The sequence below is a fragment of the Mytilus californianus genome, unplaced genomic scaffold (genome assembly GCF_021869535.1).
Source record: "Mytilus californianus isolate M0D057914Y unplaced genomic scaffold, xbMytCali1.0.p SCAF_3, whole genome shotgun sequence".
Taxonomy (NCBI): Eukaryota; Metazoa; Mollusca; class Bivalvia; order Mytilida; family Mytilidae; genus Mytilus; species Mytilus californianus.
In genome coordinates this window covers 51,260,888-51,283,780 of record NW_026262679.1, presented here as the reverse complement: position 1 = coordinate 51,283,780, position 22,893 = coordinate 51,260,888, and the positions used below count along the sequence as shown (strand labels likewise).

The 22,893-nt window shown below is 32.6% G+C and overlaps 1 protein-coding gene across 5 annotated transcripts in view; it reads left to right on the top strand.

The window, feature by feature from the left end:
* LOC127734815 (uncharacterized) overlaps nt 1-16,987 on the top strand; it is a 56,807-nt gene extending 39,820 nt beyond the window's left edge. For 3 of the 5 annotated variants that reach the window (XM_052244834.1, XM_052244840.1, XM_052244839.1), the window contains 9 exons: nt 819-1,050; nt 2,115-2,267; nt 3,099-3,184; nt 4,187-4,257; nt 8,113-8,144; nt 8,862-9,009; nt 12,282-12,358; nt 14,268-14,318; nt 15,764-16,987. In XM_052244834.1, the coding sequence (XP_052100794.1) occupies nt 819-1,050; nt 2,115-2,267; nt 3,099-3,184; nt 4,187-4,257; nt 8,113-8,144; nt 8,862-9,009; nt 12,282-12,358; nt 14,268-14,318; nt 15,764-16,347 (1,434 nt within the window). In that variant the 3' untranslated portion in view covers nt 16,348-16,987. The remainder of the gene's footprint in view (nt 1-818; nt 1,051-2,114; nt 2,268-3,098; nt 3,185-4,186; nt 4,258-8,112; nt 8,145-8,861; nt 9,010-12,281; nt 12,359-14,267; nt 14,319-15,763) is intronic. The other 2 variants (XM_052244838.1, XM_052244835.1) reach the window with 2 other exon arrangements.
* Nucleotides 16,988-22,893: the final 5,906 nt, after the last annotated feature.

Genomic DNA, 22,893 nt, shown 5'->3' with positions numbered 1-22,893 from the left:
ATAATTTTCCCCAAAAACTGTACCGATTGAAAGCTTGATTTTACTTCTTCACCTTGCTCTTACTTGGCTTGGTACTAGGATGTCATACCATTGAATAGGAAACCTGTTGAAAAATTGTATAATCAGGAGTCAAAAGTCGGTAAAATGAAAATAGTCTATTGAAGACTTGTTTTAAACTAAACAAAATGGACTGCTACCCATGCAAAGCACAATATGTTGAAAAGCTTAAATTTATAAAAGATTAAATGTTATTATTAGTGAGATATTTGAGAAGCTTCAAGATTTCACACATTATGCTCTGATAAATTTGCTCTTTCTTGTATGTCCCTCCTAAAGAAAACAACTTGTACAAGTATATCTCTAATTACAGGGACAATTATGGAATTGGCCAATAGACTATTTGAAAAGGTTCAGAAAGAATGTAGAAAAAGATTATTTCATTTCTGAAAATCTCATTAATCTACCTTTTTTCAAAACTATTGCAACTTTTATTTTATTTTTCATTTTCAAAAATTTAGTATTAAGCCTTAAGCAGAATCACATGCAGTCTTTTTTGTAGGTTTGGAATTATTATTTGTTTTGAAAAAAGTTACATAAACCATAAACTTTGAATTCTAATTTTATGAATTCTGCAGACTTGTAATAGCTAAGAATATCCTTGATTGTTTTCTAATACATGTATTTGCATAAGTTTCTTTCATGGCTTTCCAAACGAATGGAAAGATTTACTCTTGCTACTTTCTTTGAGCCTCTTGGCCTCCTTTCCCTGAATCTGCTACTGCATATCTTACAATAGAAATCATGGTTTATTTTATCAGGCAGAGATAAGTATACTATTACGTGACAGATATAAGTTTGAGGTACCGGAGGAATTGTTTGAACGAGAACCACTACCTGAGTATGATGATGACTACAGAGTTACCCTTTATACAACTGAGTTCTTCTCACGTCTTCCACCTATTGGAACAAGAGTTAAACCAGGATCCAAATTTAAAGACACACACAAAGAGCCTTATAAAAATGGAACAGTGGTTGCTCACTGCAAGAGAAGTAATATGCAGATATATTATAAATAAGTAGACAGGAATGTTTAGCAAATTATCTAGTTATACAGTTATTCTTATAATTCAAAGGCTGTGATTTTACCAAAAATATATGTTAGAAACTCTTCAAAGAGGGTGGTAAAGGGTTATTTTCGTGCAACGTTTTCGGCCTTTTTATTTCATGTGTTTTCGTGTTTTGACGTTTTATTTCTCGTTTTCTTGTGTTTGGTTCGATGTGCATGCTTTGTGTTTCCCATTATTTATTTCCCGTGTTTCATGTCGGTACTCTGAATTTCTCGTGCTTGTCCTGCATTTGATTAAAAAGTAAACTGGGACTAATTCAAATTCAGCCCGGATATTTTTTTAAATCATTCTACTTTTGCAAGTCTATTGTACATGTATGTCCATCAAATTACTATGAATAATATTTGCAACTAGCGGATTCTAAAAGTTGACCGCAGGGTCTTTATGTCCATTAATAATGACTGCATAATCTCCAAGAACGACTGAGTAATAACTTCTAGTACTTTATTCCTTAATATTTACAATTTTATTTCTCATCCTTCGTTTTTTCCCGATTTTTATTTTCTGTGCAACATTTTTGGGATTTTTATTTCATGTGTTTCTGTGTTCAGACCCCACCTTTACCACCCTCTTCAAAGTCATAAAAAATCCAATTCACTTTAGATCTTTTATAAGCCTGTATAAGAGCTACAAGATTTTTATACCAATATCGGTACCAGGTTACATAAAATCAGTTCACTCACTGTCATTTTAAAGAAAAGTTTCCTTTCTCTTGTCTTTTAGTACTGTCATGAAAATATCATTGAGATAGCAACCCAAAATAAAAGCAAAGTTAACAAAAAAATTCTAACTGTTTATTTATGTTACAAATAAACTTTACGCTGTGTGTGCTTCTTTTTCAGATACCAAAGTTTTATGGTGTGCGTGCTTCTTTTTTAAATACCAAAATTTTATGGTGTATGTGCCCTTTTTCAGATACCAAAATTTTATGATGTGTGCTTCTTTTTCAGATACCAAGATTTTATGATGTGTGTGCTTCATTTTCAGATACCATGGTTGTGAAATGGGATGAAAAACCAACCAAGATTCATTTCTACAAGTATGAAACAGAAAACCATGAGGTAGACAAAATGTATATGTACAGAAAGATAGACATGACCATACCTGGTTATATTGATACAGGATGTCGAGTTATCAGAGGTATATCATATATTGAAATGTAGTACAGTGGACTCATTATATTTGTTGGATATCAATTTTCGTGGGTTTGGTGGGTACATGTGAACCACAAATTCAAAAGTTCAACGAATTACAAATTTTCTATAGGCTTTGAATGCAGAGAGTGGCAAAACCATGAAATCAAATATCCACAAAAATGCAAGTTTACCTCAATCCATGAATTCTGATAACCAGGAAAATAAATGAATCCACAGTATTACAGTCTGATGTATTTTATGATCCCCTCAATGTATATGGGGAGACATATTGTTTTGTGTTCTGTCTGTGTGTCACATAAGAATGTACATTAAATCTTCAACACTTATATGAACTTGAAAAAAACATGATAACATTTTTTATACAAATAAGGAGATATATGGTATGATTGCCAATAAGACAGCTATCCAACAGAGACAAAAAGATAATTATGCGTCAATTATAGTTTATAGAAAAACCCATAAAGTATAGTAAGTTACATGTATAAAAGCCACTGGTTTGACAAAATGTGGAACAATTCAATAGAGAAAACCAACAGCCTGATTTAAAGTTGTGGAAAGTGAAGCAACACCTTCAGAGGGTATGGTTGTGAAAGATATATTGTAACATTCTGGATACTTTTTTCAGCTTTCCTTGTGTTACTTGTATGGGTCTCAATTAAAGGATATAATAATAAAAATAAAAATGGAAGTTCATATATTGTATTGTGCTTTCTATTAATTAATATGTTGTGCTCAGAATTTAGTAAAACGAAGTAAAATGATATATATGTATCTACTTTATCGGATTACATGCTTTGAATACATATGTTTTCAGGTGTTCATTGGAACAAAGGTGATGAAGATGGAGGTAGAAGATCAATAGGCACTGTTGTAAGGAAACATGCCAAACAATGGGTTACAGTAAGTTTTACATTTTTACATTTAACTGGTTTCACTGTACAAGTTAAGCTCTGAGACCTGTTTCCGTCATCCGTCATCTGTTTAAACTTTTTCAAAATTGATCATAATGGCATGTCCTATCTACCTGAAAAAATTTACAAAAATCTGAGGATGCTATATTGAGTTATTGCCCCTGAATACCAAATTTCACAGTTATTGACTGTTATCATAAAAACTATAGGAGCTAGGTTAAATGTGTAAATTCAAAAATGTTCAGCATGTTAAGATGTATCTACCGTTACCCTGAAAATTGGAGAAAAATTTAACTTCATATTTATGAGTTTTTGCCCCTGAAATATCAATTGTTTTCCAATTTTTAGCAGTGTTGGCTGTTATCCTGAAAACTCTAGGAGCTAGGTTAAAAGAGAAAATAGTAAAAAAAAAAGGATCACCATGACAAGACTTATCTTCCCTGACAATAATTTGAGAATAGGTTTTGAGATAACAGTTGAACTGCGAAAAAAAAGATATTTCTGGGGCAATAAATTCAAAACAGGCTGGCTGTTCTTCTCCAGTTATTGTCCTGTCATGGTCAGCCTGTTTTGAATTTATTGCCCCTGAAATATTTTTTTTTCACAGTTCGGCTGTTATCTCAAAAACTATAGAAGCTTGGTTAAACATGTAAATTGCAAAAATTATCAGCAACACAAAGTCCTAATTAGCCAACTGGCAATTTTTGTTTACCATGTGAGGGATTTAGGCACAGGTAAGCCTCTTGTTTGTGTTTTCTTATCTTTCAGTAGTTTTCAACTAACATATTTATTTTTGGGTTACAAAATATTAATAGTACATTTTCTGTGTCAAACAGAAAAAAAACATTTCAAGTAAGAGTTAAAATGACTTTTGTATAAAAAAAAATACTTTTAATTTATACTTATGGAGTGTCATATTATGTTTTGAATTATTGTGCTTTTTATGCATCTGACCTAAAATAACATTTATATTCTGTTCATTATCCAAAAGGTGAAATGGCCAAATGGTACAAGAGAAAGATACAGATTTGGTGCTGATGACTGCTTTGACTTAGAAATAATGTAAGTTACCATTCAGGAGCACCTAAGTTCACCCCAGGTGGTAGTGTCATATTGTTTTTGACCCCCATGGAAGATTGACCCCCTTCTGCCCCCTGTATGGAAATTTGAAACCCTGTTCATTCATTCCAGATACTTATTTAAACATAATACAATGGTATAAGTAGTTTTATAATGCTTTAATGATTTGAAATTCTGACATATGATTGGGGTTCAATTTTCCATGGTAATTGGGTCAAAATATCATGGCTGAGAAAAACTGGTACAAGATTTTTTCAAACATATGTTTTTCACTCTAACAAGCTAAAGTGGTGCAAATATATTTATAAAATTAAAGAACCTTTGTGAGCACACTCACATACCCCACGCACCCACATTGTCACTGGACAAACAAAATCTCACCAGATTCCTAAGTTCAAAGACTCATAACTCTACAAAAGTCAACTGATAAAAAATTTCTTGTGGATATGCACATTTACATATTATGTCCTCATTAACTACAAAGTTTCATGAAATTCTGTTGTGTGGTTTCAGAGGAGTTGAGATGACAAACTGTTGCAGTAGTATATTTAGGCCAAAATTATAAGTTCAAAGGGGCATAACTCCTAGAAAAAAAATTGAATCATAATTTCCTGTCGATATGTGCATCTACATAGTATGTCCTTATTATCTACAAAGTTTCATGAAATGCTGTTGTGTGGTTTCAGAGGAGTTGTGATGACAAACTGTTGCAGTAGTATATTTAGGCCAAAATTCTAAGTTAAAGGGGCATAACTCCTAGAAAAAAAATTCAATCGTAATTTCCTGTCGATATGCACATTTACATAGTATGTCCTTATTATCTACAAAGTTTCATGAAATTCTGTTGTGTGGTTTCAGAGTAGTTGTGATGACAAGAACAGGACTGACAGACGGACAGACGGACGGGTCAAAAACATTATACCCTCCACAACTTTGTTGCGTGGGGTATAATAATTAAAGTGGTGTAATTGCTATTATAAATTATAAAAAAATGACCTATTAGGGTAGGGGATTCAATTTTCTATGGCAAAAGGGTGGGGTCAAAATACTTTTTTGTCGAGCCTTTGACTTTTGTCGAAAAAACAAGACATAGCGATCCTACATTCCGTCGATGTCGTCGTCGGTGGCGGCGTCCACAAATATTCACTCTGTGGTTAAAGTTTTTGAAATTTTAATAACTTTCTTAATCTATCCTGGATTTCTACCAAATTTTGACAGAAGCTTGTTTATGATCATAAGATAGTATCCAGAATTAAATTTTGTAAACAAAAAAATTCCTGTTTTTCCGTATTTTACTTATAAATGGACTTAGTTTTTCTGCCAGGAAACATTACATTCACTCTGTGGTTAAAGTTTTTAAAATTTTAATAACTTTCTTAAACTATCCTGGATTTCTACCAAACTTGGACAGAAGCTTGTTTATGATCATAAGATAGTATCCAGAAGTAAATTTTGTAAAAATAAAAAATCCTGTTTTTCCGTATTTTACTTATAAATGGACTTAGTTTTTCTGCCAGGAAACATTACATTCACTCTGTGGTTAAAGTTTTTAAAATTTTAATAACTTTCTTAAACTATCCTGGATTTGTACCAAACTTGTTCAGAAGCTTGTTTATGATCAAAAGCTAGTGTCTCGAAGGAAATTTTGTTAAAATTTTGTACCTGTTTATCCGTATTTTACTTATAAATGGACTTAGTTTTTCTTCCAGTTAACATTACATACAGTCTGCAGTTAAAGATTTAAAACATTTATTAGATTCATAAACTATACTGGATTTTTACCAAACTTGGACAGAAGCTTCTTACAATCAAAAGATTGTATCGAAAGGAATATTGTTATTATTTTTTATCCTCATTTTTGTTGAGCCTGCGATTAATAGCAAAAGTAGGCGAGACACTGGGTTCCGCTGAACCCTTACAAATTTTTTAAGTTAAAGTGATATAAAATCTATTTCAACTTAAATTTTTCTTCCAAGACCTTATTGCAGCATTTTAATTAGTTAACATAGTGTAAATGCTATTATAAATGAAAAGTTTAGCTTAATTGGAGTAGGGGGTTCAATTTTCTATGGTAGGGTGGGTAGGTAAAAAAAACCATGGCTAACAAAAAATCTTTTCCAACTTATGTTTTGCATTTAAGATACTTATTGCAGCATTATAATTAGTTAAAGTATTGTAAATGCTATTATAAATTAAAAATGTGTCCTCTAAGGGGAGGGTTCTATTTTCCATGATAGGGGAGTCAAAATATACAATAGCTATTAAAAAGGGTTATAAAATCTTTTTAAACTTTTGTTTTGCATTCCAGATACTTAATGCAGTATTATAACTAGTTCAAAGTTTTTTGAAGGTACATTTTTGTCCTTTTAGCCTTTAATGAATAGTTGTCTCTTTGGAAATCATACCACAGCTCTATATTATATAGATATAAGGGGCCTCGGTGGCCAAGTGGTCTAAGTAGTTACTACTGTAATCACTAGCCAGTCAACACTGAGGTTGTGAGTTTGAACCCCCCTTGTGCGGGTGCACTCGACTCCAATCTTAATTGACTAGGATTGTCAGTTTTCCTATCGAAGGTCGGTAGTTTTCTCCGGGCACTCCGGCTTCCTCCACCAATAAAAACTGGCCGCCACGAAATAGCCCAAAAGCGGTGCTTAAAAGTGGAGTTAAAACACCAAAAATCAAAATCAATCTTTATTATATATTGATGGAATAGTATGATATGGATTTTTGTGTTTTCAGGGAAAAAAGTTAAATTAAAGCAATTTCTTTAAATACTTATTTTTAAGCCAAGATTCGACTGTAAATAAGATGCATATTTGAGTAACTGATTGATTTAATAACAATTGATCATATTTGATTAATACATCAACAAATGATCAAAAGTTGGTATGTGTAGTACTTTACTTGTACTGTTTTGAATTGTTAATGAAAATAAGTGTTATGGCTAAAGAATTTTATTTTTTCATATTTAGTTCAGTGATGAGAATATACAAATTTCTTTTTGGTTTGTTGCCAAGGTATTACCAAATGTGATATTAGTTTTTATTTTTCTGAACAACTAATATCATGTTAGGTAACTTAAATTTTCGGCAACGTTTTGTCAATATTGCCTAGCTAACAACGAATACCCTAAAAGTGACCTGCTTTTAATAATTTTGTTTAAAGTTGCTACTGGTTTATGCAATAAATACAGATAGCAATTCACCAAATATTTTTTGGGAAATTTCTTTTTTTTTTTTTGAGGTAAAGATTGCATGAAATGAATTTTAAACCCTATTGCAGCTGTCTTTAGATACATATATTTTCCAGACCTCATCTCTACCCTTGAGAGCTCAAACACATAATGCAGTAATGTGATCATGTAATTGTCAAACAATTTATTAATTATAGAATAACTAATCCAATAATTCAAATGAAGAAAAATATTCAACCAATGAATGGACAACGCATTAATTCACGAATGTGAGTAGCGCAGGAGTTAATTATCAATGTTGTTATAGCAAGAATGAAAGATTTTTTATATTTATTATATCAATTAAACTTAGGGAGCTAACATTTGATTTTTATGGGGGGGCTAGGATGAAATTTGAAAAAAATAGGCAGGACAGGAGTTTTGGGGGAAAAAAAAGGCAGGATGAGACACTTAGCAAAAAAAAAAGACAGGATGACAATTTATGTAAAAAAAAAGTCAGGATCGAGTAGAGTGAAAAATAAAAAGGCAGGACAGAGATTACAACTAAAAAAAAAAATGCAGGACAAAATTTTTCATCCTAGCCCCCCATAAAAATCAAATGTTGGCTCCCTTATAGTTCAATGTTTTTTTTTAAATTTCAGTGATGAAGAAGAAAGAATAAATAGGGGTTTAAGTATGTATTTTTTTTTCAAATTATTATGTTTCTATCAGTCTTCCAGCACACCCCTTCGTCATCTTGGTTCCTGATTATGAATACAATACCTTATATCATAATAACCTCTTCAACTTCATATTTGACATATGTCATCAACAAACTAAATATGGATTGCCTAGCTTTTCAACCTCTGAAATATTTTGGTCAAATATACCAAGGTACCAATTTTCTTGGATTTTGTGGATATATGTAAACCACAAATGTAAATGTTCAGCAAAGTACAAATGTTCTTTGGGTCTGTATGCTAACTTTGGCAAATCCATGAAATCAAATATCCATGATGACTAAAAAATATAATTTTTCTCAATCCACAAAATTTGGTTACCATGAAAATAAATGAAACATTTCGGGGGGGGGGGTTTGGGTGGTCTGATCCCGGATTCCGCTTTTTGTTTTGACAGATTCCCGTATTCCACTTATCATTGTAAAAATGTAAAAATAACCCTTGTATTTTCACGTGTCCAGCCCAACTTTGTTTCTGGTTTTTACGCTTAATAATTTGACTTTCACGTGTCGTGCTTCCAAAAGATCAGCCAATCCTGTGTCACGCTTAGACCCCAATGAAACCCACATTATTTTTAATTTTTTTCTTTCAGAAAATAAAAATAAAGTTTCTTTACATAATGTTGCTGTTGGATCATAAATTTAAAACATGAATTCAACTTTTTTTAACAGAAGAATTAGTGATACAGTATCAATTTAAAGATGATAGTCCTACAGAATGGAGAACACTTGATGAAGAGGCAAATAATACAGTACTCAACCATATAGATACACAGAGAGGTCGCAGAGGCATAGTCATGACCTTGCACCATGGAATAGGGTAAGAGTACATTTTTATTTGAGTAAAAGTTGTGTCATCATCTTACAACAAGGAATAGGGTAGACTAAGGTTTTTATGTATAATGAAATTGCAGATTTATAATTCTATGTTATAATATACATAATAACCATAGTCAAAATGGTAGCACCATAAGTATTATATGATGAGATGTGTGTGTTCTGTAATAGATTAATATTTGATGATGTCTCAGTAAGGTTTCCACTCAATGCTCAAATTTCATTTTAATTGTCAATTCCCCAAAGGGATGAAAATTGATCCATCTGCAGATGGAATATACCACATAAAGTACAAACTGAGTTAAAATAACTTTTTATGCCCCAGTCGTAGCGGAGGGGGCATTAAGTTTTACCCTTGTACGTCCGTACGTCCCAAAATTGGTTTCCATTCTCTAACTTTAGTTTGCCTCAACTAAATGTTATGAAACTTATACACAATGCCTATTACCACAAAACACAGATCAAGATTGAAATTTTGTGGCGTCACTTTTACCGTTCTAGAGTTATGCCCCTTTACAAATGGAAAAATTGCTTGGTTTTTTCGTTTCCGTTCTCTTACTTTAGTTTGCCTCTAACAAATATTATGAAACTTATACACAATGCTTATTAAAACAAAACACAGATCAAGGTCGAATTTTGGTGGCGTCACTTTTACCATTCTAGAGTTATGTCCCTTTACAAATAGAAAAATTGATGAATTTTTTGTTTCCATTCTGTAACTTTATTTTACCTCAACCAAATGTTATGAAACTTATACACAATGCTTATTATCACAAAACACAGATCAAGTTTGAATGTTGGTAGCGTCACTTTTACCGTTCTAGAGTTATGCCTCTTTACAAATGGAAAATTTTTAGAATTTTTTGTTTCCGTTCTCTAACTTTAGTTTGCCTCAACCAAATGTTATGAAACTTATACACAATGCTAATTACCACAAAACACAGATCAAATTTGAATTTTGGTGGCGTCACTTTTATCATTCTAGAGTTATACTCCTTTACAAATGGAAAAATTGCTGAATTTTTTCGTTTACGTTCTTTAACTTTAGTTTGCCTCTACCAAATGTTATGAAACTTCTACACAATGCTTATTACCACAAAACTCAGATCAAGTACAAATTTGGGTAGAGTCACTTTTACAGTTCTTGACTTATGTCCCTTTATAATGTTATATGCAAGCGGGGTCATCATCTGTGTCCCATGGACACATTCCTAATCTATTTTTATTGAAATTAATTTGTCTCTTCAATCTGTTGATAAATGAAAATAATGAATTTGAAGGTTACAGAAAATATTTTTATGCCCCCGCCGTAGCGGAGGGGGCATTGAGTTTTACCCTTGTCTGTCTGAACGTATGTCCCAAAGTTGGTTTCCGTTCTCTAACTTTAGTTTGCCTCAACTAAATGTTATGAAACTTATACACAATGCCTATTACCACAAAACACAGATCAAGATTGAATTTTGTGGCGTCACTTTTACCGTTCTAGAGTTATGCCCCTTTACAAATGGAAAAATTGCTTGGTTTTTTTGTTTCCGTTCTCTTACTTTAGTTTGCCTCTAACAAATATTATGAAACTTATACACAATGCTTATTATCACAAAACACAGATCAAGGTCGAATTTTGGTGGCGTCACTTTTACCATTCTAGAGTTATGTCCCTTTACAAATAGAAAAATTGATGAATTTTTTGTTTCCATTCTGTAACTTTATTTTACCTCAACCAAATGTTATGAAACTTATACACAATGCTTATTATCACAAAACACAGATCAAGTTTGAATGTTGGTAGCGTCACTTTTACCGTTCTAGAGTTATGCCTCTTTACAAATGGAAAAATTTTGGAATTTTTTGTTTCCGTTCTCACTTTAGTTTGCCTCAACCAAATGTTATGAAACTTATACACAATGCTAATTACCACAAAACACAGATCAAATTCGAATTTTGGTGGTGTCACTTTTATCATTTTAGAGTTATACTCCTTTACAAATGGAAAAATTGCTGAATTTTTTCGTTTACGTTCTTTAACTTTAGTTTGCCTCTACCAAATGTTATGAAACTTCTACACAATGCTTATTACCACAAAACTCAGATCAAGTACAAATTTGGGTAGAGTCACTTTTACAGTTCTTGACTTATGTCCCTTTATAATGTTATATGCAAGCGGGGTCATCATCTGTGTCCCATGGACACATTCCTAATCTATTTTTATTGAAATTAATTTGTCTCTTCAATCTGTTGATAAATGAAAATAATGAATTTGAAGGTTACAGAAAATATTTTTATGCCCCCGCCGTAGCGGAGGGGGCATTGAGTTTTACCCTTGTCTGTCTGAACGTATGTCCCAAAGTTGGTTTCCGTTCTCTAACTTTAGTTTGCCTCAACCAAATGTTATGAAACTTATACACAATGCTTATTACCACAAAACACAGATCAAGTTTGAATTTTGGTGGCATCACTATAACAGTTCTAGAGTTATGCTCCTTTACAAATGGAAAAATTGCTGAATTTTTTGTTTCCGTTCTCTAACTTTAGTTTGCCTCAACCAAATGTTATGAAACTTATACACAATGCTTATTACCACAAAATACAGATCAAATTTTGAATTTTCGGGGTGTCACTCTAACCATTCTAGAGTTATGCCCCTTTACAAATGGAAAAATTGCTAAATTTTTCGTTTCCGTTCTCTAACTTTAGTTTGCCTCAACCAAATGTTATGAAACTTATACACAATGCTTATTACCACAAAATACAGATCAAATTATGAATTTTGGTGGTGTCACTTTAACTGTTCAAGAGTTATGCCCCTTAACAAATAGAAAAATTCCTGAATTTTTCGTTTCTGTTCTTTAACTTAAGTTTGCCTCAACCAAATGTAATGAAACTTATACACAATGCTTATTACCGCAAAAGACAGTTCAAGTTTGATTTTTGGTGTTGTCACTTTTTCTGTTCTAGAGTTATGCTCCTTTACAAAAGGAAAAATTGCTGAATTTTTCGTTTCCATTCTCTAACTTAAGTCTACCTCAACCAAATGCTATGAATCTTATACACAATACTTATTACTACAAAACTCAGATCAATAACAAATTTGGGTAGCATCTTTTTTACCGTTCTTCAGTTATGACCCTTTATAACTTTATATGATATGTAAACAGGTGCATCATCTGTATCCCATGGACACATTCCCCATTTATTTTCAAAATCTATTTGTCATGTTTGTAGTTGTATTTACATATATATTGAATTATTTTACAGTTATAATTTTGACCTTGACAAAATGGAGTATGTAAATGTTAATGATTCATCTATAAAAGGAGAAATAAAGCTTTTACGTATGTATTCTGATTTAAGTTGCTGTAAACCAACTAATTTTTGCGACTTTCGTGAGAAGAAAAATAACTCAAATATAAATCATAGCGAAAATTAAAAACCTGTATCTTTCCTTGTCTAACTACATCAAGTAAACTTGAAAATCGCGAAATTAAATCACCGCTAATTGGGATAGAAAAGGCTAAACGCAAAATAAAGTATCCGCGAAAATCAGTTGGTGTACAGTTTTCCATAATAAATCATTTCTTATAAGAAAATGATGTTTAACTTTAAAGAATTGGCTCAAATTTAGGATTTCTATGTGTTATTATGCTTCCTGAAAAAAATCTTGCAAGCAGTTTCTCCATCTGTTTGTCCCATACAGCTTATTTCCAAATGTTTTTTTAAGTTCCCATTTTGTGCAGTACCATATAATTTTGCAAATTACTACCTACCACACAATGCAGGTGAAAATTGATATCTACAGTTGCAACAATCACTGTCCCATAGTTATGCCCTTGAATTACATCCAAATGGTATAATGGTTTTCGGATGGTACTTTAAAAGTTAGTTTTAGTGTAAGACTTTATAACTTTGCAACAATACTCCCTTCAATGAAGTGTTGGTCAATTTTAATAACAATTACTGTTTTAGATTGATGCCCTTGAATTATTGCAAAATAATAAAATGTTATTGAGCATTCAGAGTTATTTCCCTTGAAATACTCAAAATGGTAAAGGCTCTTTTGGATTATTAATCTAATATTCAATGGTTATAAATGAGTATATATGTGCTGAAATGCAATTTTCACTCCTTTGAAAGCCTTTCTTGAAGTTTTGAGTTTATATGATAAAGAATTTCAAGATAATTCGGTCAACATCCCTTGAGGACAAAATCCTGCATAAAATGGCTTTGATGTCAAAAGTATTACTTACCATGAAATACATGATAAAGTTTTAACTGTTTGTTGCTGCAACTACTATTACAAAGTTGTGCCCTTTAACTTATCTCTGAGTGATTAGTAAAATTTGGTTTCAGAAAGATATCTTTAGATTACTGTGAGCTAGTATATCAATTTTTTGATTAACTCTATTTATCTTTTACTTCAGTTCCAATGATCTTATGTCATGTATGTATTAAAATTTAGATTTTTTGGGAATTTTAGCAATTTCGAAACCAAAAGGAATCCATATAATATGTTTTGCTAGTTTAGATTCCATAAAAATTCATCCTTAGGTTAAATTACACCATACTTGTGTTATGCTTGTCCTCAACACACCATTTTCATGCCCCCGCCGTAGTGGAGGGGGCATTAAGTTTTACCTTGTCCGTCTGTACGTCTGTACATCCCAAAGTTGGTTTCCTTTCTCTAACTTTAGTTTGCCTCAACCAAATGGTATGCAACTTATACACAATGCTTATTACCACAAAATACAGATCAAGTTTGAATTTTGGTGGCCTCACTTCAACTGTTCTAGAGCTATGCCCTTTACAATTGGACAAATTGCTAAATTTTTCGTTTCCGTTCTCTAACTTTAGTTTGGCTCAACCAAATTGTATGAAACTAATACACAATGCTTATTACCACAAAATACAGATCAAGTTTGAATTTTGGTGGTGTCACTTTAACTGTTCTAGTGTATGCCCCTTTACAAATGGAAAAATTGCTGAATGTTTCGTTTCCGTTCTCTAACTTAAGTTTGCCTCAACCAAAAGTTATGAGACTTATACACAATTGTTATTACCACAAAACTCAGATCAAGTACAAATTTGGATAGCTTCACTTTTACTGTCCCTTTACAACTTTATATGATATGCAAGCGGGGGGCATCATCTGTGTCCATTCCCCATTTATTGTACCATTATACAGGTTATACTCAATTTTGCTTTTCCTTATAACTTATTCATTGAAGTTGCTTTTACTTTATCTAGGTATGTCTGTACCTGAACAAGACGATCTTAGAAAAAAAGAGTGGGAATTGTGTAAGTATTTTTCTTACAGAATATAATAAGATGTTTTATTAAGTTTGTTATTGATTTTTTTTCCCTCATCATTGTTTTATTGGGTGATATAGCAAATTTCTCAATCTATCGATCCTTCTGTCTGTCAATCTTTCTGACACACTTTCATGTTTGCATAGAGGTTTACAATATGGAAATCTTTGAGCAGTACTTACAAAGAAAAAAATCAACTAACAGTTTTATTAAAATCTAAAGTCTTATGTAAAAATAAACCCAAGAAGTTTGAGATTTGATACTTGTTTACATGAAAACTTGTCAATAAGAAACTCAATTTGATTTTTATATGCCCGTTTACGGGACGTATTATGGTATACCGTTGTCCGTCTGTCCGTCCGTCGTCAACATGTCAGACATTAACTCAAAAAAGCTTTAACCAATTTCCCAAAAATTTTGGTGAATTGTTTATATCTATTGACGTGAGCTCCCTTTTGTTTTTTATAAATTTTAGATTTTACGTTTCCTAGTTATGGGGTTTTATTCATTAAAAAAAGGGGGATTTTCCAGTTTTCAGACAATAACTCAAGAATGCTTTCACCAACTTGCAAGAAATTGTGGTGAATTGTTTATATCTATTGGCATGAGCTCCCTTTCGATTTTTATATATTTTAGATTTTACGTTTCCGAGTTACAGGGTTTTATCCATAAAAAAAGGGGGATTTTCCAGTTTTCTGACAAAAAATAAAAAATGCTTTCAGCAGTTCTTATGAAACTTTGGTGAATTGTTTATATCTATTGATGTAAGCTCTGTTTAGAATTTTATAAATTTTACATATTACATTTCTGAGTTATGGGGTTTTATTCATTAGAAAAGGGGGGATTTTCCAGTTTTCGGACAATAACTCAAAAATGCTGTCAGCAATTCTCATGAAACTTTGGTGAATTGTTTATATCTATTGATGTAAGCTCCCTTTACATTTTCATAAATTTCAAATATGACATTGAGAATTAATTGAACTTTAATTGTTTATAGTCTGACAACAGATTTACTAAGTATTGCACAACAGCACAGTGTATTGCACAACAGCAAGAAATCTTTAATTGAATATAAATTCAATTCATATAACCAATTTCAAGTTCTTTGACGACATTTATTCAGAAACCTATAATATGTCAAATATTAAATACAATCCACATTCAGACCTGTATCAAGCTTGAATATTGTGTCCATTTTTGCCCCAACTGTTCAGGGTTGGACCTCTGCGGGGGTATCCAGCTGAGCTCAGCAAAGCAGTTTATTAAAAAAGTGTTGCATGCAGACTGCATGTGAAGGTGATAGTATGATTAGAGCCATACTTTAACCCATGAAATTGCAAAAAATATTGAAATTTTCGGTCCTTTCAATAATATGTTTGAGCCCAATGTCCTCCTATTTCAGCTGTAATTGCATCATCTGATTATCATTTTAGATAAAGAAAAAAAGATGAGAGCTCAACAGGCACAGGCAGGCGGTGCAGGTGGAATGGATTTCTTAGCTCAACTTCAACAGGGTGGAGGAAGAGGTGGAATGAATTTACTGAATCAGATGGCACAAGGAGGAGGTGGAGGGCTAGCAGGACTCATGGGTCAGGGAGGAATGGGTGGACAAGGCCTGGCAGGAATGATGGGCCAAGCTGGAATGGGAGGACAAGGCTTAGCAGGATTAATGGGTCAAGGTGGATTGGGAGGTGGACAAGGAGGTCAAGGACTAGCAGGAATGATGGGTCAAGGAGGTCAAGGTCTGGCAGGAATGATGGGACAAGGAGGTCAAGGTCTAGGAGGAATGATGGGGCAAGGTCAAGGACTTGGAGGAATGATGGGTCAAGGTGGTCAAGGACTTGGAGGAATGATGGGACAAGGAGGTCAAGGATTTGGAGGAATTTCAGGGCAGGGAGGTCAAGGGTTTGGAGGAATGGGAGGAGGTGGTGGACCAAAATGGAACTGTGCACAATGTACTTATGAAAATGGACCAAATTCATTACAATGTGAAATGTGTCAGGCAGCTAAAGCATAGAAATGAATAATGTCTCTTGACTAAATTAACTTGTTATGGTTGAAGTTTGTGAACAGTCTTATATATAGAGAATATCATATGGCTTTTTCAATATCACACCTGTATCAACCTGAGACACCAATATAAGTTGAGGGTTGATTCGGTGTGTGATATTGAAAAAGCCATATCATATTATACACTTTATTATATATATCAAGTAGATTTTTTTCCATGTAATGTGACGTCATACAGATAAGGGGTTTGATAAAGCCTTTGCAACAGTGTATGATATCGTTGACGTGACGTCATACAGATTAATGGTGTGATAAAGATTTGATTTGATTTTTGTGTTTTTAACGCCACTTTTAAGCACCACTTTTGGGCATTTCGTGGCGGCCAGTTTTTATTGGTGGTGGAAGCCGAAGTGCCCGGAGAAAACCACAGATTTTCGATAGGAAAACTGACAATCCTAGTCAATTAAGATTGGAGTCAAGTGCACCCACATGAGCGGGGTTCGAACTCACAACCTCAGTGTTGACTGGCTAGTGATTACATTAGTAGAACTACTTAGACCACTTGGTGTGATAAAGCCTTTGAAACTGTGACTGATATCGATATCATGTATTCACTACTAAGTATATAATAAATTATTTTATTGTTATACTTTTCCATTATTGTAGCATTTGTGATGTATAGATATGTAAGTTATTTATTATTATGATTTATTTTGTCAGTGAGGTGAATTGAAAAAATATGTCTAATTATGGAACAACACACTTATATTCACCCATAATAAAATTTCTTATATTGTCATTCATAAAAATAAAAAAATATCTAGTCTGTTAAAAAGTATCTTAAACAGTGTCCATGTTCCTATGTTGCAACCTCTAGTAAAACTTTTGGATATTCAGTTCAGTGTCTGGACACATTCTCTTCATATTTGATTAACAGCAGTAAAAAAAGCATTCAGCAATGGAAATATATTGGGAAAGTCTAAATTCAAAATTTATTCTTTTGATTTCTATCAAGAAACAGCAAATTTCAAACTGGCTGACCTCAATCTGACTAAGAACAAGTTTCACTTTTGCCAAAATATGGCCTTGAGTGTCAACTTCATAATAAAGATTAAAAAGGTCACTGTTTGCTTCTTCAATGAGTCCATTTAAAAAAATATAAATCTCTGAATAAAAGTACATTATAATACATGCTCCAAGGTTAGTATATTTTTGATATGTTTATATTATCCCTAGACACAACAATAATTCCTAGATCCAGGATTGCAGCCAAAAGTAACTATTCAAAAACTGTTATAAACTATGGAAAATTGGACAATTCAACACAAATTATGCATAATTAAGGGGTCATAGCAGTTACTTCATAAATTATAGTGTTATGTTCCAAATAGATAAATAGTTATATCACAACCATTTCCATAATACTCCAGCTAGATTAAAAAAATATTTGAATCTTAGGACCGATTTTAACCCTTCTGCTCTTATGGGTTGAAATTTGAAAAAAACTTTATGTGATAAGTTTAAAGTATACCCAGTTAGTATTTCTATTTCCTGAAAATTACATATATGTTTATGCTTTATGGCATTATATCAGGTTCATTATAGAAATACTTAAAGGGTATGCTATTAATCTAATGACAAATATGTCCAATTGAATTAAAAAGATATTTTTCTTTTGCATCATGGTTTTAAAAACACAAAATATCAAAAATTAAGACTTGTCAACACCAGCAATGGATCCCGAATTAGAAAAGCAAAGGATATAGGGTATTCATCCATGACACAAAATCAGTACATACACATCAAAAAACACACAAAAAGCCAAGGAACAGCACTTTTATTGCTGTTCTTCATCTTAAAAGTCACAGTGAGGCCTTCAACAGGGAGCAAAAAAAAACCACAAACACTCTCGCCTAACTGCAAGTTTGAGACAGCCCCTAGCACCGGTTTGAGCAGAATTCTTTGCAAACTGATTCAGTTCGACTTTGAAGCAGGGCTTCCAAAATTTCCTGACGACAGCCGGACATTTTTCAAAGAAATATTTTTGAAAAAATATTTTTGACGGTCAATGATCAGCTGGATACTTAAATGTAACTGAGAGGATGCATAAATTGATATATGTGTCTAAATAATTAGTAGTGTTATATGCAATAAAATTATTTATAACTGTTTTGTTTTCTTCATTCTAAAAATAAATAAAATATTATCCTCGGTATTGTGTCATTTTTCTGTGTATCGTAATACAGTAACCATCATTGCATCAATCAGCTTCAGTACCTGACTGTTCTCATGTTTTTGTTTCTGTTTATATAATCTATCTTCTCTCTGTGAGTACTTAACACTTTGTAAATTTATGTACATTGTTATGCATCATTAATTCTATTGATAAAGATAAGCTAAGGACACCTCATCAAAGGTAACAAACCTGTAATCAGTGAATGATTTATGGCTTCAATATAACTTATTGAAGGGATAATTGTTTGACAGCTTGTTGTTATTTAAATAAAAGAAAACGTGTTTTTTCTACTTTTTATTGATGTACACAAGCTAAAGACCAAGCCGTACATTTATGTACCCAGAGGATTAGACTAACTGAGACACTTCAAAGTATCTGAAATATGCTGCTTCTGTTTTATTAAACCCAATTATGACCGAAATATCTTTGTGAAATAGATTGCCACAATTATAAACTAAAATGCCCAAACGGACATGCCCAAAACCCCAAACGGACATTTTTATCGATCGATAGTTGGTAAAAATTGAAATGACCGTTTCATGAAAATGCCTTGAATAACAAAATGTGGCACACCAATTCTATTTGACCGTTTGAGGCTGAGAGCAGCCGGTCTTTTTATGAAAGTTTCGGTCAAGTCCGGAATATATGACCGTTTTGGAAGCCCTGCTTTGAAGTCATTTTTTTAATTCCAGTTCAAACAATTGTTTATTTTTTATGAATTGGAATATATCCCAAAAATATAAACAAGTTGTATTAGTTTAAAATGATATTAATTTTTATCACATTATCTTATTGTTGAATTTTATTTGTTAAAAAGCAATTTCCCTTTTACAGCAAAATGCCTTGAGTGTGTAGGTAAAGGTAATATCTTTGGTTAGCTTGCTTGCTAGCTGAACCGTGAAGTTATTATTAAGTTAGGTTTACTACCCTCCTTTGCGAGTAGACTAGTCCGACAGATAACTATTGGTCTGTAGGACTAGACTACTCCGAAAGGAGGGTAGTATACCTAACCTAATAATGATTTCACGGTTCAGCTAGCAAGCAAGCTAACCAAAGATATTACCTTTACCTACACACTCAATGCATTCTGCTGTATTCCAAAGTTTTAGTTTATTGAAAGACCCTTTTGTCTGATTTTTAAAAATTGCTTTTTGTTTAAATGTTTGAAATAGCCCTCCCCATGATATAGCCATTTTTTGCGCTGTTACACATTGTGCTCCCCTGCATGACTGTCCTAGAACATAATACAGCAAACAGTGAACCTTGTGTCATATTGAATTATAATTTACTCAATAAATGATAGAAAACTTTAAAAGTCTATATCTTTCCTACTTCAATATGGATAATTTCAACACTCAGTACTAGTACTTTGTAATATAAGAAAAAGTCATGAATATTTAAAAAGCCAACAGAATTGTTATAATATAGACAAGGGTCTGGATGGGGTTTACAGACTAGAGAATAATGGGTAAAATGTGCAGTATAAATGGCCAAATAAATAAAGCATAAAGAAAAGTAGGACCAAAAAAATAAAGAACAGAGAAAAATTACGTACAAAATTAAAGAATACAGAAATGAGGGACCTCTCATCCAGACCCTCATAGACATCTTCCGATTATTTGTCTTGTTGGTTTGCTGCCACTTTGACATACACTCTAAATCTTAGTCATATAGCACATTGTTATTAAAATAAAGGATTTACGCAGATGTAAAATAAATTTTTATTATAAAATTGAGAATGGAAATGGGGAATGTGTCAAAGAGACAACAACCCGACCATAGAACAGACAACAGCAGAAGGTCACCAACAGGTCTTCAATGCAGCGAGAAATTCCCGCACCCGGAGGCGTCCTTCAGCTGGCCATCTTATTTATTTCTTTAAAGGAAATAACCAACATGGGTAATACTTTATGCCTATCTGGGTTTTTTTTCAGAGTAAGCAGTAACCCTTATCGATTGTTCTTCTAGACAAATGTGTTATTTCATTCATATCTACTTGAATGTTATATAAATTTTCATCATCTTCTGTCAACTTGCATTTCAGACTGATTGCAAAATAAAATTTAGGAAAAAATATTGATAATTAGCTGATCATCTAGTTTGCATTATTTTGTTTCATAATAATAAAATTGTATGTTTTAGTACAACTATATATATGGTCTATAATATGTTTGTAAGGTGTACATTGGTTGTCTGGCAGGTCTCAGTTGTCCTTGACTTCTTCAAATAATTCATGATTTCGTACTTGGATTAGTTTATCTTTTACCGGTCAACAGGATACATCTCACCCTTGACATCATTTTAATGATTCAATTATAAATCTATGGTTTAGTTCTTAGACCAATTTCTTAGCATTAAATATCTAGAAATGTTTGCCACTGGACATTAAGTAAGAAACAATCAATTAATCAATCATTGATTCAGGTGAATTTTCTTGATACATTGACTAGATATAAGAAGATGTGGTATGAGTGCCAATGAGACAACTCTCCACTCTCCATCCAAGTCACAATTTGTAGACAGTAAACCATTATAGGTCAAAGTACGGCCTTCAACACGGAGCCTTGGCTCACACCGAACAGCAAGCTATAAAAGGGGGGGGGGGTAAAATTCACTCTATTCTTTATATTTTTTTCACATTATTCGCAATTCTATAAACCCCATCCATATCCTCATATAATGTCTCTGGTAAGATTAAATCAACATGATCCTAATTTTTAGTACATTTGGAAATTTGTCTACAAAAGACTGAATCAAACTCGCAACAGACTCTTTAACGTGAAGTTATAGTACACATGTTTTTGAAGTTTAACTTGATATATTCCTTAGGTTTCTTGTGGACAAATAGATTAATTTCAATGTGATATTGTGTGGCATTAAAGGGTTCCATGTAAGCATAGATGTATAAACCCATTATACATCTATGATGTAAGAGACACACGTCTACAATGGAAGACTTATATTTGAGTAATTGTAGTAGATAAAATCGGAATAAAGGGACATTTTTGGGGTTTGGCCAATGAAACAACAATAAAACAGCAAATAAAAACGAAAGGCATTTTACGATATGGTCTTCAAACAGATTCTAAAAACGTCAATAAATTTAACCAAGGATTTGTATAGTGAGAACAGAGACATATTGTATTATATGTCTCTGGTGAGAGGATTGGAATCTCGTGGACTATTTGCATTGCCTGTATTGAAATAAGCTGCGTATGATGAGATTTTGCGAGATTTACCGTGATGCATCTCGTTAGTCGTTTGATTTAACACAGACTTTCAAAGATGTACCATCAACAGTAATTTTTCAGATAAAATCCAGCTAGGTGTGTCTGTCTATTAAAAAGCAATCATCAATTAAGGATAATGTGCCCTTTTGGTGTTTCTATGTTGAACATATGGGAATTTTATTTTTAAAAATGCGCTGCCTTTCCCCTAGTACTCCTATATTTGACAATTAGGTGCTTAATAGATTTAGTATTATTGCATGCAGCGCTAGCAATGATTCCCCTATAACAAATATATATATTTAAAGATATTGGGTAAAACTGGGAATAGTATATCTGTCAATATATATGTTCCTGGGTAAAACAAGTATAAATAAACAACTGCGCCATGAGCGCATGATACGCCCGTCCCCTTTTCAAAGAATAAAGTTGAATAACTTTTCCATGTCATATTAGAAACTTATGAAAAACTAAAGGGAGGTTATCTTAATAGATATAATCAGTCACCAAAGTTGATGAAAACTGCTTAAAGCACTTTAAGGATATTGTCCGAAAACTGGAAAACTAGTCACCCCTTTTTTATGAATAAAATCCCACAACTCGGAAAAGTAAAATCTAAAATTTATAAAAATCGAATGGGAGCTTATATGAATGACAATATATATAAACAATTTACCAAAGTTTCATGAAAACTACTGAAAGCATTTTTGAGTTATTGTCCGAAAACTGGAAAATCCCCCCTTTTTTAATGAATAAAACCCCATACCTAGTAAACGTAAAATCTGAAATTTATAAAAATCGAAAGGGAACTTACGTCAATAGATGTAAACAATTCACCAAAGTTTCTTGCAAATTGGTGAAAGTGTTTTTGAGTTATTGTCCGAAAACTGGAAAATTCCTCTTTTTTTAATGAATAAAAACCCATAACTCGGAATCGTAAAATCTAAAATTTATTATTAAAAAAACGAAAGTGAGCTCACGTCAATAGATATAAACAATTCACCAAAGTTTCATGCAAATTGATTAAAGCATTTTCGAGTTAATGTCCGACATGTTGACGACGGACGGACTGACAGACAACGGTAAACCA